The 17,945-nt window shown below is 37.8% G+C and overlaps 1 protein-coding gene across 2 annotated transcripts in view; it reads right to left on the bottom strand.

The window, feature by feature from the left end:
* The window catches only part of ric1 (RIC1 homolog, RAB6A GEF complex partner 1), a 132,292-nt gene that overhangs the window by 87,740 nt on the left and 26,607 nt on the right, over positions 1 to 17,945 (bottom strand). For both annotated transcript variants that reach the window (XM_006627000.3, XM_015338093.2), the window contains exon 2: positions 17,706 to 17,813. In XM_006627000.3, coding sequence (XP_006627063.2) covers positions 17,706 to 17,813 — 108 coding nt within the window. The remainder of the gene's footprint in view (positions 1 to 17,705; positions 17,814 to 17,945) is intronic.

The following is a 17,945-nucleotide window of genomic DNA, read 5'->3' as shown; positions in this document are numbered from 1 at the left end:
AGTGCATTTGGAAATTGTCATGCGACACTTTCTCCTGGGAGTATATGGATATATTAAGACACGTATTAAGGTAGTGAGACACCGTTACAAATGAATGACAGGCAGATACAGTGCTGTGAAAAAGTATTTTGATTCTGATTTTCTACATTATTGCACATTTTTTACAGTGAATGTTATGAGTTCTTCAACCAAAACCCTAATGTTAGATAAAAGGGATCCTGAGTGAACAAATTACACGAAATTGATATTTATTAAAGAAAGTTATAAATTCAAGTTAGAATTCACCATGGGCTTTAGGGCAACACCTAATGGCCTGTGTAAAAAAGTAATTGCCTCTTGGACTCCATAACTGGTTACACCACCTTTAGCAGGAACACGGTAAATTCAACCACAACGTCTCTCACAACTCTGCTGAGGAATTTTGGCCAACTCTTACATGCAGAACAGCTTCAACTCAATGACATTTGCAGGTTTTAGGAATGAGTGAGAAACTGTTCATTTCTGATCCTACCATAACATATCAATGGGATATAGGTCTGGACACTGACTATGCCAATACTTAAAATTTCTTGTTTTTCCCCAAACACACTGATGTAGACTTGTTTGTTTTGGATCATGGTCTTGCTGCATGACCCAGCTGCGCTTCAGCTTCAGTCATGGACAAATGGCCTGATGAATTCTCTGATCTGATCAGTATTCATGATTCATTCTATGATGGCAACTTATCCAGGTCCAAATGCACCATGGCATCCCCAAACCATGACATTACCACCACCTTGCTTGACATCTGGTATGAGGTTCTAACTGTGGAATGCAGTATTTGGTTTTCGTCAGACATAACGTGGCCCATGTCAACCAAAAAGTTCCACTTTTGACCCATCTGCCCATAGAACATTACTCCAGAACTCTTCAGGATCACCCAGGTGCATTTTGGCAAACTTAAGGTGAGCAGTGGTTTCCATTTCCAGCAATGGTGCCAGAGAAGACATTTTTACCCAGTGTCTTTCTGATAGTGAAGTCATGAAAACTGACCTTAACCAGAGGTGGTAAGAGGCCTGCAGATCCCAAAATGTTGTTCTAGCTTTGTGACTTCCTGGACAATTTGTGCCTTGCTCCTGGAGAGATTTTGGCAGGAGGACCACTCCTGGATAGATTCACTACTGTCCCAAAAGTTTCCACTATTTGGACAATATGGCTTTGACTGTGGTTCAGTGGAGTCACAGAGCCTTAAAATGGCTTTGTAACCCTTTCCAAACAAATGGAAGAAGCACCAAACTTTGGTGTCTTTTTTTTTCTCTGAGACTCTGTTCTATAAACTACTACAACCCATGACCAAATGCACTGTGAAAAATGTGCAAATATGCAGAAATCAGAAAGTGCACAAACACTTTTCCATGGAACTATACCATTATTTCCTTAATATCACTTAATATGAAACAAATGATGCAACCATACAATATATGGCTACTCATTTTTTAGTACTTCTGTATTCCTTTCAACGCAGTGAGAAAGTTAGCTAATATTATAGTATGGTATATAATCTTTCTGAACATTATTTTCTTCTAAAAATAATCAGAAACAGTGAAAACAGACCCACCCTCCTGTCACCCCTTGCAGCTGTAAAAGGCACTGTACACCCCTTGCTACTGCACATCCTCAGGGAATAGCTATACACGGAAATCACTCATGACAAGAATTCACCATGGGCTTTAGGGCCCTCAGTATATTCTGAAAATTTTAAAGAGTTATGCTGGCTGTGTACCTTGTAAACACAAGCAATTTTGAGGCTGTGGCTCATCTCCTAAGGTGCACTAATATTGCTTAAGAAGCAAAAAGCGTTATGAGTTTTGATTGTCAGTGTCCATTTTAAATTCCAAAGTTTAATATTTGTCTAAAGCTGAAAAGCAGTATTATCTTAATAAAACTATAAAAAACAAATTCTGTATGCAGTGCACAAAAAATCACTACTACCCACTGAGAGTGCTGTGTCAAAATCTACTGAGCATAGGACAGAAATGAATAAAATGAAAAAAAAAACCCAGCAACATGACTTCTGACGTTTAAAGAAAAAAGTCAGATCTGACAAACAATATCTGTAAGGCATATCAAAAAATGAAAGAGCACAGACTGAACCAGACCTTGCAGCTAGCCAAGCCTTAACATATCAAAACATCCTTTAACAGAAAAACGTCTTTGCAGCTTTGATAATAAAAGCCCAAGGGACTGTGAAAGAATTAACTTCCTTTCTACAAGTTCAATGGTCTTGTTCATCTCCGTATCTGAGAAGGGTGAGTGAGCATTTTTTTTTACAGCTATTACTGTGCTAAAGCCATGCAAGCCTGGCAACTAGTGCACTTCCTGCACAAAGTTGAACATGGTGGACGTCTTTCTTTAGAGCACTCAAATGTTTATCAATGAAGTGACATAGTACATCATGTTTCTCTTTGAAATAATATCTATTCATATACTATAGACTGACTGGAACCAAAACAAGCTATAGTAACATTGCATACTTCCATCCAGGTCACCCCCCAGTAACAGACTGGAAGATCAAGGCCACTGAGACATGAAAAGAAACTGCTTACTTACCCGTCATGCTACAGGACATTCATTGTGAACTTCTACAGTACAAAAGAGCCCTGTTGATTATGAATGAAAAATTAACAGAAATAAAGGCTTTAAATTAGCTGATATACCACTCTTCTGGCACTTAACATGGTGAATATGAATGAGTATTACTTGTCAGCTACTCACACTTTAAAATTAAGATCAAAGCTAAAGATCAATTTTATAATAAGATCACTTTATTGGCCATATACAATTTCTTGTATTAGGAATTTGTCTTTTCACATACCCCAACTTTGCTCTCCATGAGACACACAGACAGGGAGAGAAGTTTGGGGTCAGAGCGCAGGGTCAGCCATTTATACGGCGCCCCTGGAGCAGTTGAGGTTAAGGGCCTTGCTCAGGGGTCAAATGGAGTAGGAGTCCTCTGCCGGCCCCCAGATTCGAACCAGCAACCTTCCAGCCACAGGTGCAGATCCTTAGCCACAGAGCCACCGCACCACCCCCCTTATACTGTTGTATGTTGGGGGCTACTGTTAGAAACAAGATGCAAAAAAGGCAAACTTGTGTTAAATACATTCTTCAGTTCTTTTGTTTGTGTATGACTAAGAACAAAAGCTTTGCATTCCTCCAACATAACTGTATTCACAGCTGTCCCTTGGCTCACTTCACAGTAGCAATTCCAGTTACACTGTCTTCATGTTGAGGCCACTGTCCTGCAGCCTGTAAATCTTTTACTAAAACTATCTCCTCAAGTACTTATGGTCACATGCGGCTATCTTATCCATTACACATCCAGGTTATGTACCTGTATTTGCCAAAATAAATATATGGGAATAGGACCACTTGACCTGCCTAAAACATCCTACACATCAAAGAAAAAAACACAGATAAGGAAACCAGATTTTATACATTCCCACCCAAACACAAATATTTTTAAAGCATCTTTTCCATTTAAAATGTTTTTACTACTGTAACACATCACATCAATTCCAGGTGATGGTAGCTCATGATTCACATATCTGTGTTACCTGTTGTGAGCAGATGAAAATGTAGCTGTTAATTTGAGTCTTTTGAACCTCCCTTTTTTGACAGACTATGAAATATGCTTGTATGTAAATATTAGTCGATTACTCTGCAATCAATAATCCAGTTTCTAACATTCTGGTATTAATGGCCGATTTGGCTAAAAATAGCGGGTGATTCAATGTTTTCTGGAATAAATGAAACTGCTCTAACGGCAGGACCAGGCCAGTGACAGTGCACAGTGTGGGAAAACATGAGTTTAAGTACGCACAATGTTGGATTATGCGAGTGAGAAGTGTTACCTCACAACAACATGAACAATTAAAATATTTATTTCTATTATTATTAAACAGAGTAAAGCACTTTTTCTGCTGAATATTTGGGATTTTACTTTGAGGGGAGGGGTCAGCATTATGTCCCTGACATAACCTTTGTTTTCAAGTACAGTAAAATCTTGCGAGGGTTAGGCACTTTGAAGTCTCTGTGAACAGCGAGTGCATGAATAGGTAAAAATAACATATTGGTCTGCAGCTCGCAAAACAAACATTATTTTTTAGAAAAGTCATTTCAGAAATAGTGTTAACATTTATTGGCAGAATTTGTAATAAAGGGGAAAACTGTAAACATAAAGCATTGTTCTCACCACAAAAATTCAAGTTATTGCAAGTGCAACAGATTAGACTATTGCTTATCCCATGTTATTTTTTTTTCCCCAAATTTTTATTGAGAGCATATTTACTTTACCTTTTTAAACTCTTTTTGTCACTATTAAAAATGTAGCACTACTGTACCATAATAAAGTTTATTACACAGTAATAAGAGACAAGAGAGTTAATTAAGTGCACAGCATTAATACTGTACACTTACATACAAGTCTAAACCTTTCCAGTATGTGAAGCGGGTTTGTTCGATGCTGCTGCTGTGTGGAGGTGGAGGGTGGGGATGGAGGGGCAGCAGTAGCCTCACTTCCTTCTTGCTTACTAAATCACTCTCCTACTCCTGCGGGTTGTGTTTCTCTTTGTTATCCTTTTAAATATATCTTATATCATTTAGTACTTTTTAGTACCATATTTAGCAGTTTTTTACAACTGTATAATTTAGCGTACCCAGAGGGGCTGGGCAGCCAGCTGACCTTGGACCCCTAGAGGGTTTTTTTCTCCTTATAGAGGAGTTATTGGTTCCTAGCCTCTGTTGTCTTCTGGCTTTTTCTCTTTCTGCTTTGTAATGTCATGTATTGTTACACAGCTTTGTCAAGTGCCTTAAGGAAACCTTGTTATGAAAAGCACTATATTAAATTAAATTTAATATCATAGCAAGACCTGAGCAGTTTTGTGACAGCCGAAACATACATCAATGGTAAACAATCAGGAAAAAAAAGACTTTATAGCCCTTGGACAAGTGTCGCTAGAAATACATGGAAAAAACACTGGTCTTACCTCAATTACATCCAAAGTTGTGGTAAATCAAGATAAATAAAAACTAATTTAGAAGACCATCTAGAAAATAGCATTCTAGGAGGTAGCCAGCTTGGATTTAAAAAAGGTGGATTGCACTCAGTTGACATACTAGATTTCCTTGAGTAACTACAACAGTACATAATTTAAATCACGACATGTTTTTATTTTGAATGGTTTCTCTTTCTTCAACATGGCATTTCAAAGGATAGACATAGCATGGTAAAACAGACAACTGCTCTGTAGACCAGGCAAGTCCCAGTGCTTTACTGTTGAGGCAACAAAGGTGATACTGATACTACATCTTTAATTTGAAAAAGGCAAGGGCCAGCTTTAAACAAATCAATTTTATTTGTTTACATTTCAGACAAATGTTGGGTTGAAAATCTCCCTAAATATTTTCAAAGTACTAACAGATGACTTTAGAGATTAAAAAAACTGCTGTAATGGCACACTGCTAAACAGTACACTTTTAATTTTTTCTTTAACAACTACAGTCTCTGAATATAATTTATATCAAACAAATTCATAAGGTCATCATCACAAAAATATCATTGAGAATGGTTCTTATGAAAAGCCTTCAAAACTCTGGGATACCAGTCTGAAAACACCAGTCTATCCTGTCTCATGAATAAAAAATAGTGCCTTCAGACAAAATGGCAAACTGTTAATGGCCATTCAGCAAGCTTCTTGCTCTGTAAATTACCATCAGTAATGTTTTAATTTCTGAAGTCTCAGATTCCAGAATGCTGAAAGACATTCCTAATTGCCTTTAATTTGCCATCATCTCCTAGCAACCTGCTAGACAAAAAAGATGAGCGCAAATCAAAGAAGGTAGAAATTGGCAGCTATACAGTATACATAGGGGGAAGGGAAACAGAAACTCAATAGAATTCGATTTTCTGATTCACTAAGCACTCTGGAGGTCACAGAAATCTTCCACAATGCAGTTCTGTACATGATATAATTTGTATTTTCAAACACACTCAATATTCACTAAAACGGTGGTAAAAATGATATAAGAACATGGGCAACAAAATGATTAGGCATGTCACAACTGAACAGTAATAGATCAAGGTTAGATTCTGTTCTTTTTCCCCCCACTAACACTGCTGCAATTGCAACTTAAAATTTACCTGAAACACAAATTGAAATACCCCTTATTTCAGTTTAAAACTAAAGTTGCAGATCACATTTATAAAACTACATTGATTGCTATGTCAATATGGTCACTACACAGAATGCGTGTGAACAGAGTTTTACCACACACTTGGGACAGCAGCACACCTGCTGGTGTGTGGTACTGGACCCTCTTTCTGTCCCTCCCATCAGGCCCAGGCACACACAGAGGAGCTCTGTTCATGTTACCATGATTCATTTCCATGATTACCTGCCAGCAGGTGGCAACTTCCATTCTTGGCCACAAAGTGCATTAAGGGAAAAGGTATTGGAGTGCCAAACTGCTGCTTACAACACATGAACTATGTAAAAAGTCTGTAATGCAGTCAAGAGAAATAAAAACTAAAAAAATAAATGATTATAACCGGAAGAGTTATGGGTCATGTTTAGAAGCATTGCTGGAATACAACCATACACTCATTCACTAATCTTACCCATAAGCTAGCGCGTCAAAATGATTTAATTTCTCTTGCTGCAGTTCTATCAGTCCTCCACATAAAACAGTGACATGTACTGTGTGCTCACACCAGCTCTGAAAAGTGTCAGACTATATAATCTTATTACAGTATATGCCGTCTATAAGAGTAAGGTTGGGGATCATTCAGAAATTGAATACAATTATCTAATCCTTGTTATCCATGCCTGTGCTCAAAACATTTGAAATCCTTTCCTGAAAATTCTGTGCACTATCTTTATATTCACAACAAGGCATCACAGTAAGAAGTAATTGCTCTGTACTGCTGCACAGAAAATGAAGACAAAGAAATTCACCTTGTTAATTTAGTTCCGAGAAAAGGATGACAATATTAATTACAAGAGTGTTGTGCTTTTGGCAGCCACTCTGAAAGGAATTAAACATGATAACTGGCACCAGCTTGACTCCTCATTGGCAGGGTTCCCGTTAGGTTAAAGACTCTTTTGGCAGGCATGAGTGCATTCTACCACACCAAAAAAGAAATGCAGATAAGGAGATGAGCACAGCTACTCTCCCAGGGAACTCAATCTGGAATATGTATGTAGAGGGGGAAAGAACTGAATCAACTCAGCCCTGAGCAGAGAAACCTACAAGGAAACCTGTCTGAAGTATTAAAAATCCTCCAAGACATGGAGAGAGTATACTCAATAGACTTCAGGATTCATAAGGAAATAGGAACCAGAAAAAAATGTGAAAACTAAGGGGCTGTGCATTTAAAACTGACAACAGAAGGTACATTTGTCACCAAAGAGCTGTGACAGTATGGAACTTCCTGGGTAGTCATGTTGTCAGTTGACATTTTAGCATTTTTACAAGAACTAGCAGGATGAGATCCTCTAAATTAAGTAGTTAACAGCAAACAAAAAGCTAGATGACCAGAATGCCCTCTTCTCATTTCTAACCTTCCTTATTCAATCATCGTCAGAAAGCTACTTCCTCAGAGCAAGGGTCATAATAACCTGGAGCCTAAGCTGGAAGTTTAGGGTCCAAGGCAGGACTACATTCTGGATGAAAACCACTCTATCACAGGGAGCACTCAAACAGGACAATGTAGAAAGAAATTAAACCAGAAGGTATAAATACACCTTTGGGACATGGGAGCAAAACAGAGCTTTCACAAAACATCCACAAGGACTGCAGGCACAGACAAGACACCCCAGCCCTGAATCAAACCCAGCACTCAAGAGCTGTGACGCATTGTAATGAACACTACCAACAGTCCTTTGATTTCAGGACACTTTATTAAACGAGTAAACCAGTGAGGGAGTAGGAGCAGAGGCTTACAGTGTTTGATATACACAGAACTACTACTATCAGCCTGACTACAAAAGAACAGTTCTGTAGTTCATAATCAAGAAATGCTAAGGCTTCCGAACACAGTTCTCTGTCCTTAAAAAAGGAACAGAAGTAATCAAGGAGAGTTATCGAAATATCAAGGAAGATAGAAGGAACGTTCAGTGCTGTACTGTATATTTTATAAGTAGACTTGTTTTTTCTGCTTGATCTGCAATTAAAATTAAGGTTTAAATTGTTAGAGAATTAAGCATTGATTTGCTTGTTTTTGAATTAAAAAAAGGGTAAAAACTAAACAACTGTCATTTTATTCCACTGATAAATTCCAATTTACCACCTTTACAGAACCTCAGCATGAAATTAAATAATTGAAATTCCAATGGAATAAAATTATATTACACTTAATATTTGCCATCATTATCATCCAACTTTTTTGTGATGCTTTTATCAAAGGCCCTAATTAACATTTAGTAAGTGCAGTTCAGGTGGGTAGCTGCGTCAGCATGCCTAGGCTACAAAGGAGAAAGTAACAGGTTTATTCCATGCTGAAAAGAGAAGAACATGTTGGCTGAAATGTTATGCTTTTTCTTCTTTTTTCAGCGTGGAATAAACCTTTTAGTAAAGTATACATTTATACAACACAGTATGGGTATAAATGTGTATAACACAGTTAAACATACTAGAATATAAATTAAATGCAGAAAACATAACATATCATGGTTATATGTCACATATGAAGTTCAATTTAATGTGCAAATCAACCTGCTCAACTTCACCAGTTCCTTCTCAGAGATCAACACCAATGGAAACAAAAACAAGTGAACAAGAACCACTGTGACAGCACCTGTTGCAAAAACAGCAGCTTTTCAAAGTGATGGGAGGCCACTGGTAAAACAAGCAGGCTAAGAGATCATCAGTATTACTAGAGTGGTGGTGAGAAGGGTCTGCAACAAATCTGCAGTTAAAACGATACTGCTTTGAACCTGTCAACAAAGTTCTTCTTCTTGGATCTTCAGTGCTCAACCTGTATAATGCTGTTTCTATTCCCTTAAAGTGCAGGAAACCACAAGTGTCTAGTTTCTGTTTCAAGGGGTTGTGTGTGCACTTTCAGTCACAGCCAGCAAAGCTGCCATTGAAATGCCTTTTAGCTTGTTTAAAAAGGTACAAGAAAAGAGCTGTATGCCACTGTCAGCAAACCCCATAGATTACCTTAACATTCCCTTTCACAGATTAGATAAAATAACAAGTCTAATGGAGTATCAAGCGGAAAAATGGCATATTTCCTTAGGCTGACTTCAAAGTACAATAACTGCTTTGAATGACAGGCACAATAGCAAATGAAATTACAAAGTCTGAGCAGGTCTTGATGAGCAATGGCACCTGAAACAAATGGCAGCAGTGTGGAGTGTTTATCAGAACTGAGAGATCCACTCATTCGGAGCAGGGACTTATGGCTCCTTTCCCCTCATGGCTTCTGAAACACTGAAACGTGTTCTTGCACACTGTCAGTATTCTAACTTTCCAGTTCATAAAACTGCATATACAGTATCATTTAATGTAAAAAAAAAAAACAGCTGAGATTTTAATGTACCAGAAAGCATACTATAATGTCAAAGGAAACATTTTACCTAGAAACATTTAATAGGTTAGAAAACACAATCAAACCTCAACTTTGTCCACATCAGCTGCCAAAGAGAATGAAGGACACTCAGACCTTGAATAATCTTTTGTTTGCAGATGAGTTTTGTTTGCAGTGAATACTTTAAACAAAGCTGAAGATTAAAGGTAAGAATGGGGTGATTTCAGAGACCAGGAACTGCTGTTTACAGATAAACAGTCACAGTACTGTCTATTCAAACTACAAGTTCAGTAAATCCTCTTTATCCGGGAAAAAGCTGTTGTCAGAGAGAAAAAAGCAGCACAGAAATTGATTTACTCAAAAAACAGAAAAAGCAATAGGGAAATTAAATCTGAGAAACCAACTACAATGCAAAAGAAATATTCTTATCAAAGGATTTGTTAATGCAGTTGTAAAGCCAAGGATCTTTGAGCACAACCTAAATACAAGTATCACAGATTTTGCTTGCAATGACAAAGTCAGGATATTTTAAAATCTTTTAAAGATAAATGGAACAACTTCCATTTACAGGACATCTGTTTTCAATGTACAGAATATTAACAAACATAACAATTGAAAACAGATCCCATCTTACAAGCTCTCTGTTAAATTGGCCCTTTTAACTTAAAAGATGTTCAATTAGGACATTAGTCTAATTAGTTTAGTGTACAGATGGTATGGAAATCAGGAAGCATCCATGTGATGAACAACTGTAATTCAGCATACTGTTACTTTTTGATCTCTTATTGCTAGAATTTTCAAAGAGACAGTTGCCTTTAATTAGTTTTTGTCCTCTTTTAACCCATAAAATGACTGTTATTTGGAATTTACAAGTTTATTTTTATACTTTTTATGTTACTTATCCAAAATAAAATGTAAAAAAACATTGTGTTTTAGCTTCCTTTTATTCTTCTGTGGATATCGGAATAAAATTTGAACATTTTTTGCCAACTATTAAGGAATTGAATGGTTACGTTCCCGACTAAATCCATGACTGTGACCGCTCTATATTCAGCCTATTGAAAGCCTACACACTCTTTCCAAAGTAACACATTTTGTGGTCCCCTCATTATTTGAGTTTAAACAGTGCTGTAAGGAGGAATGGCAAACAAATTTTACAGACATTTCAAAAAAAGAATAAAGGCAGTATTTCAAGCGAAAGGAGCTTCCACTTGGTCAGGTACACAGATAGTACACTTATCAACTCTTATTTCTAGGTGGTTGTGTGTTATAATGTGTAAATAAATAAAGGTGACAATTTCTGATTACTGATGTATCTTGATTTCACAAAATACATTACTTGGGAAAGGGTGTGAAGACTTTGTATAGGCACTTGTACCAGTGGTTCCCCACCTTGGATGAAGGTAATAAAAATCCGGACAAACCCCAGTTAAGAAGGAAAAAATATTGATAATCCTGGCAATAAACCCCCAGGTCTAAGGAACGATCCTCTGGATATCAATTATCCTAAATTAAACCAAAAGGCTGTTGCTTTTGGCATTGGTGCAAGGAATGGTGGTGGGGCTTTTGCATGATGAATGCAAGGAAATTATGGTCTAGGAATGCGGTTTGTGTGCATGCAGCCATCAGTGGTATTTTTATGGCAACAGTACACCCCAAACCTCCCTCTCACGCACAAAGATTTTTTTTTAATTCATCAATGCTGTATATAAAAGGACACATCTTCCATCTTCTATCAAGACATTCACATCTGCTAGTATTACTAGTCTAGTCTGAGCTACAGACATGATCTTACTTCATGTATTGCTTGTTTCTACCAGCTATGCGTTAGTGCTGTGAGCTATTACTGGTCAGTATTAACATCAGTTTAATTACTACAACTTTGAGCTACCCAAAAAAAAAAATAAGGTGAGCAGGTGAAAACGTTTTGAAGCAGAATAGGGAATAAAACTAGCTCTGTCAGTAGCAAAATAATGTATGTAGCAATATCCAAAGTACACGTTAAAAGAATGTATTTTCCAAAGCAAGTGTCCTTCCAACCCTTGAAAACTAGAATTACAATTGATAAAAGGAAAAAGCTCAACAGCAGATGCAACATCACTGACTTTAAATTTATTCCAAATTGAAGAGATGTAGTTAAGTCATTCTTTTTTATTTCTTTAACATTTCAGATTACACTGAGGATGACATTAGAAAGAATGTAATCAATTTGTATGACAATGAGTAATTTTCTCCCTTGTTGAAAGAGGGAACTGTATAACAGAACCTGAGGAAAGATGATGATGAAGAGCAAGCCATAGCAAATGTGCTGCTATGGCACTTAAAGGTACCCCTACAGAAGAAACATGTGCGACAGGCAGATAACCTTTGACATTAAGATTTTGAAATCTGGAGAGAGCAAGTAGCTTTGGAACTGAAGCATTATCGTATACCACGTCCTAAACATTTTCATCACAGAGAAAAAAGCCTCACAAGAGTAAAAACAATATTTGTGACAATGGCAATTGGTAGAAGGAAAAGCTTACATAAGGAGTGGAGAAATAACAGCAAAATAAAAATGTATATATATCCAACTTGTTTAGGAACAGGTGTTGAAGACAAGTCAAAATGCCCAGCTGAACTCTTTATGGAGTTCATCTACTGTTGTATTTTGCCTTGTGACTCACATGTGTCGCTATGGAACTAAAAACAAGAAAGGCTCCAAGGTTTTTATAAAAGGATTGCCATTCCCACCATCTGCTTTAAATAACTATGAACTCCTTCTGTGTGTTCAACATAGATGAGAGAAGCCAGGGCTAAGGTTTGTTATGGCTTGAAGCCAGGCCTGTCTGATTTAGTCATATTCAGAGGAATAAAAAATGGAAAGAAATACCACACATACTTTATGTCCCTCTCCATTGCTCCCTTAATGCTGAAGTAACCAGGATCCTTTGTTCCCATTTAACCACCACTGAGCAGGAGACCAACTGCAGTCAGCAGAGGATCAGATCACTTTTTTACTTGAAAGACCACCATTATAAACGAGTGGCGTGAATGGAATATTGTTATTCCATTCTGGTAAAAAGAAAAAAAAAGATTCTGCTTCACAAATATCATGTGCAAAATGAAACACACCGTGTCACTGACCCCAGTTAACACCTCTGCCACATTTCTGTGGGTTTTTAAAAGCCTATTTCCATGTGGAATAGATTTTGACAGACTGTGCGTTTCTGTGCAATTTACATTAACCAGAGGATGATTCTATAGAGCAGTCAACAAACACCTCATTTTCCACTTCCACACAACTTTATGTCCTAAAACGTTCATGTCAAAAGGTGCACTGAGATCACAGGCCAAACAAAACCAAACAACTGGGTAATACACTCATAGCAATCTATATTATGGTGCATTAGAGTTAAAATGACAAACCAAATTGAGCTATGATATTACATTTATTAAACCTAAAGTAAATTTAAAGCTAATCAACAAAGATTCACTCATGTTTGAAAACAGCTGTAGGGGATTCTTGCCTGGTTTTCTTTAATCTCACTCTCCTGCTCCCAAAACACATCTCTAGAATGTTCCTGTCATTTCTTTTTAAGCAACATTCACAGAATCCACCTCTTTACTCCAGCTCATCTGAATTCGGCAGCTCGCCTTATATCATCATCATTCTTTGCATGCTAGTCTATTCCTTCAGTTTCTTCACTTGCTTCCTGGTGCTATAACATCTCATTCAACTTCCTAGTTCTTACATACCACTGTCTCCACAATTACATGCTTTCAGTCCCGTCTCTCCCTGCAACCCCTCCTGTCCTCCTCTTCCACCAGGCAGGCTGGACCCCCTCTCTTCTCCCACTCCCACAGCCTATTTGTTCTTCACCCTCACCCTCAGAGGTGGAATGAACAGAAATCAGAATTATTCAGGCCCTGACCATCCTTTAAGCACATGCTCAAGAAAATTTAAGAGTCATTCATTTAGACAGCACCTGTTAACTGTGCCACATCCTTCAATTTCTCACACTGTAAAGTATTAATATTCTGAATTCCCAAATTGTTCATGTAACTTCCTAGTTGTACTTATTCAGAGTAAAAACAGAACAGATACTAACAGGGTGCGTTACATTACTGTTCCATATCCATACTATCTACAAAATGTTTTAACTGTAACAGTTTCAATTTGTTTGCACAGTATAGGTTGTGCTATCCTTATTGTTAACTTCTTGTACCTGTAAGATTAACATTTTAAGCTCATCGGAATTTTTCATTTTTACTTAATTATATGCATACTGTGTAAGTCAAATTATTGTTAAAATGAAAGTACTTTTGGTAATTAGAAATTCAAAATATTATTAAAATGAAAGATACAGGAACCCAAAGTAATGCATGCACACAGATTGAGAACTGGATAATGGGCTTGAACAGAATACATATTAGGAAACTTTTGGAAAGCAGAATGCCTTTAATGCAGTACCACAGAGGTCTGTCTTTAGACCACTACTCTTCATTATGTACATTTATGATCTTAAATATGTCATTTCTGCTAAACTTGTTAAATTCACAGAAAATCCAATAAGGATGTTAAGAAAAACAACACAAATACAATAGGTGCAAATTATTGCACACAGACAGTAATAACATGAATTACAAATACAAAAAAGGCAGTAATCCTGAAGTAACTATGAAGAGGATCTAGTTGGCATCTTGATCTAGGGAAAAAAATACAAAATGCAAACAAAATGTTTGGATATAGAGTGAAATGTACAGCTTGCAAAAGGGAAGTAATATTATCAGTAAGACCTTTTTCAGAATATTCTACAAATGTGGCCACCATTATAAAAAAAACTGCTACTGGAAAGATTTCAAAGAAACAACTAAAAGCATTCCTGGTCTCATCATCCATAAACCAGTTAAAAGAGCACTTTATTCTTTTGAATGCTCTTAAGTTTTAAACAGAGCATATTATGAGGGGATGTGATATAAGTTTTCACAATTCTGACAAATACAGATAATTTATTAAATGTATTGCTTCAGAGTCAAAAGAAAAACTCCGCAATAAAATTTAACAACAGAAGAAAGTGCTTTTAAAACTGAAAACAGGAGCGACTTTACACAGGGGTGTGGCTGTACGAATTAAACTACTCAGAGCTCACATAGATTACCAGAGAACATTCAAATATAATCTGGGAGAGATCAGATCAATAAATTACTAGGAAACAAGCTAGATAGGCTGAATGGCCTCTTTCTTTTCAATGTTTTGTAAAGGGCTCATACACATTTACCAGATCTACAGCTTGGTAGAGTGCTCGGTTGAGAAATGGGGTTCTTGTTTGAATCAATAAACAACTAAATTGGCACATCAACAACATGGCTCTCATCTGGCATCAACAGCATGAACTATGGAAGGACTTCAGTCCTGAAACCACATTGATTACCATACATTCCTACACTCACCAGCCATACTCACCCCTGCTGCCATGCCAGCTGAGATAGTATTGACAGCCAGTCATTGCGCCACCCACCTGCACCTGTCCACATATCTGCATTCAGCACCGGTTGCCATGAATACCAATTTGACAAGAGATCTGGATCACCTGGACGCAATTAACTTCATCGCCCACTTCAGGTGGTTCAGGGATATTTAGGGCTACTCTGACCCTGCTCAGGTTTCCGTTACAGACTCTGAGCTTCCAAAACCTCCGGCTTTTTCCTTGCTGCATATAATTTTGATTCCTAACCTCTGCTTGCGTTCTTGACATTGTTCCCAGACCACCCTTGGCTTGTTACTCTCAACACACCTATTGGATTCCCCTTTGTGCTCTGAAGTAAGTTTTGTTTGCATCAGTTTGACCCCCTGCCTGCCTGACCATGAACTCTGCGTTCTTGTCTGCTACACTACCCCGCCGCATGCGAGCACAGCTCTGCCGAATCCCTAGCTTGCCACAGCAGCATTTTGCCTGTGAGCCTGGCACCACTGCCTGCATGCAGTACAGATATCTCCCATTTCCCAGATATTCTCCAAGGCTTATGGCAACTAGCAAATAGTGACACAAGCAGTACATTAATGTCTGAAAGTCTAGTCTCTGCCAGATCATGGCAGCTATCACAATAGGGTTGTCAACATATGGGTGAGGCAGACGTGCGTTGGCAGTTGTAGCTGTGAATGATCAGCCCTACCTAGAATATGTTTCGCTTGGCCCTTTAAGATAGGAAAAAACAAAGGATGCCCTAAACATAAATCATAATGCCCTAAACATAAAAATGTAGTAAAAAAAACAAAACAGAGTATTAAAATATGAGACCTTTAACATCACGGCCAAGATGGACTGTCTAAAAAGACATATTCCATTTGTGTCATCAGAACTTGCCTGACAAGCCAGAGAAGGACCAGTAAAAAAAAGCCGGCCTTTCGTCTTGAAGTGAAAATCGAAGAAATATAGATTTGCCTCACAAATGAAACCTTTGGCATCTTTTGTAAATTTATAATTGGAATCAAGGAGCACCCCATGATTCTGTCTCATATTAGCAAAGAATCAATCAAAGAATCAATATACTTATATCATATTCCTATATATCAATGCAAATTCAGGGATTCCAGCAATTCAAAGACTCCATGAAGCACTGTTTAAGTAGTTATGCACTAAAGCACTGAATGAATACAACCATAAAAAAACACATTTTCAAAAATCGCAAGACTCAACCAAGAATGGAAGAAAGGTGTTTATATGGTTCAGGAATATGGGAAACGCCTGCTAAGACATACTTAGATTTGGTTTTATACCAAGAAATACCAAGATTGGTTTGATGAAAATGACTAGACTATTAATCAATAATCAATTACTTATTGATCAAATGTGCAAGGCTTTCTCTGCATGGGAGAGTAACCCAAACTCCACAGAGAAGTACCTGGCCCACCAGCAAGCAAACAAGGAGGTATAATGGAGATTTTTTAACACGATGAACAGATGGCGGACAGACAAGGCAAAAAAAATTCAACATCTTGCATACATACTTTATCTGTTGTTCTACAATTCCTCAAGGTCTGTTAGTACCTAAGCACCTGGACCTTTCAGATTTATCGAAGCGGGGACCCTCACCAAGGAAGGGACTCATGGGGCAAGTGGTTGAAGAGTAAAGGTGCTTGCTCAAGTGCAAGCTGTGCTCTATGATCTAGATGTTACAGGTTCAAGCCTGGGTAATGTCACTACCCAACTGTGACTCACATTTCCCAAGCTGCTGAGTGAACAGTGAGAATATTCAGCCTGGAACCTCAGCAGCTTTCCCAGGTGTTTGCAGGTTCACAATACTGTTGGGTGAGATATATGCCTTTCCTCCAGTCTGCACTGAACCTCTGGTACAGGGCTGTGTGGCTTGTGACACGTTAAAAGACAGCGAAGCCTGCCACTGCAACAAAATATTCAATTACATCCCATACCACCTAATTAGACACAAGTTTGAACTAGCCCTAGCACTACACAAACAAGCTCACACTATATTGAAATGGAATGATTATATAATCCTGAATGAATTTAAGGATGCCATAATTTTGACAATCTTCAAGAAATGGGACTGATACAATCTAAGAAATCACAGAGCGATCTCCATGATGTCCATCTCAGGCAAGATTAGAAGAATTCTTCCGAACTGTTTCATTGCATTTGCTGAATAACTTTTCCCAACTTCGTTCACTCCCAGGCAGGCTCCACTAGCAATGAAACTGATCATATTCCATCAGCTGCATAGGTTCGGTCATGTTATCTGGATGGGAGACTCTAGGATCCCAGAAAAGCTAAGGCAACTGCTCCAGAAGAGCACAGAAAAAGCATTTCATAGACATTGTAAAAGCAAACATGAAGAAATCAATGCCTTGGAAGCACCATACACAGTAAACACCCGCATATCTCCTGAAACCTGCCAGAGGGTCTGTGGATCCTATACTGGTATTAGCAGTCACCATCAGATTCAAGGAAGATAATTATCCTTCATCATGAAAAAAAGGTAATGAGTGACAATATCCAATAAAAACAAAGATTTTTTACTCTGGCACTACATATTGTAGGATCTTGGTATCATAGTGTTTATTAGTACTGAACACTTACTGACCCATTATACTTATGAGGCACAAAAATAAAAAAAAAACACTTCTTGTACTCACCGCCACTGCTATCATGGTGTCGTCTGGTTTCCATTCTGCCCGCTGGTAGGACCCAAATTGTGAAGCTGCCCTCTCTGACTCTATATAGCTCACTATTAGAACACTGGGCTGCGGAAAAAAAGACAAGAAATAAAGATCAGATGAGGCAAAATGCTGTTTTGAGAAACAGAAGTAGAATATGCCTCATCAAACACATACAGCATTGTTTGTCAAGTGACTATAAGTAACAGCGCAGCAGGT

Source organism: Lepisosteus oculatus, chromosome 3 (genome assembly GCF_040954835.1).
Source record: "Lepisosteus oculatus isolate fLepOcu1 chromosome 3, fLepOcu1.hap2, whole genome shotgun sequence".
NCBI lineage: Eukaryota > Metazoa > Chordata > Actinopteri > Semionotiformes > Lepisosteidae > Lepisosteus > Lepisosteus oculatus.
Note: the sequence above shows the minus strand (reverse complement) of the source record. Positions and strands in the feature narration are given on the sequence as shown.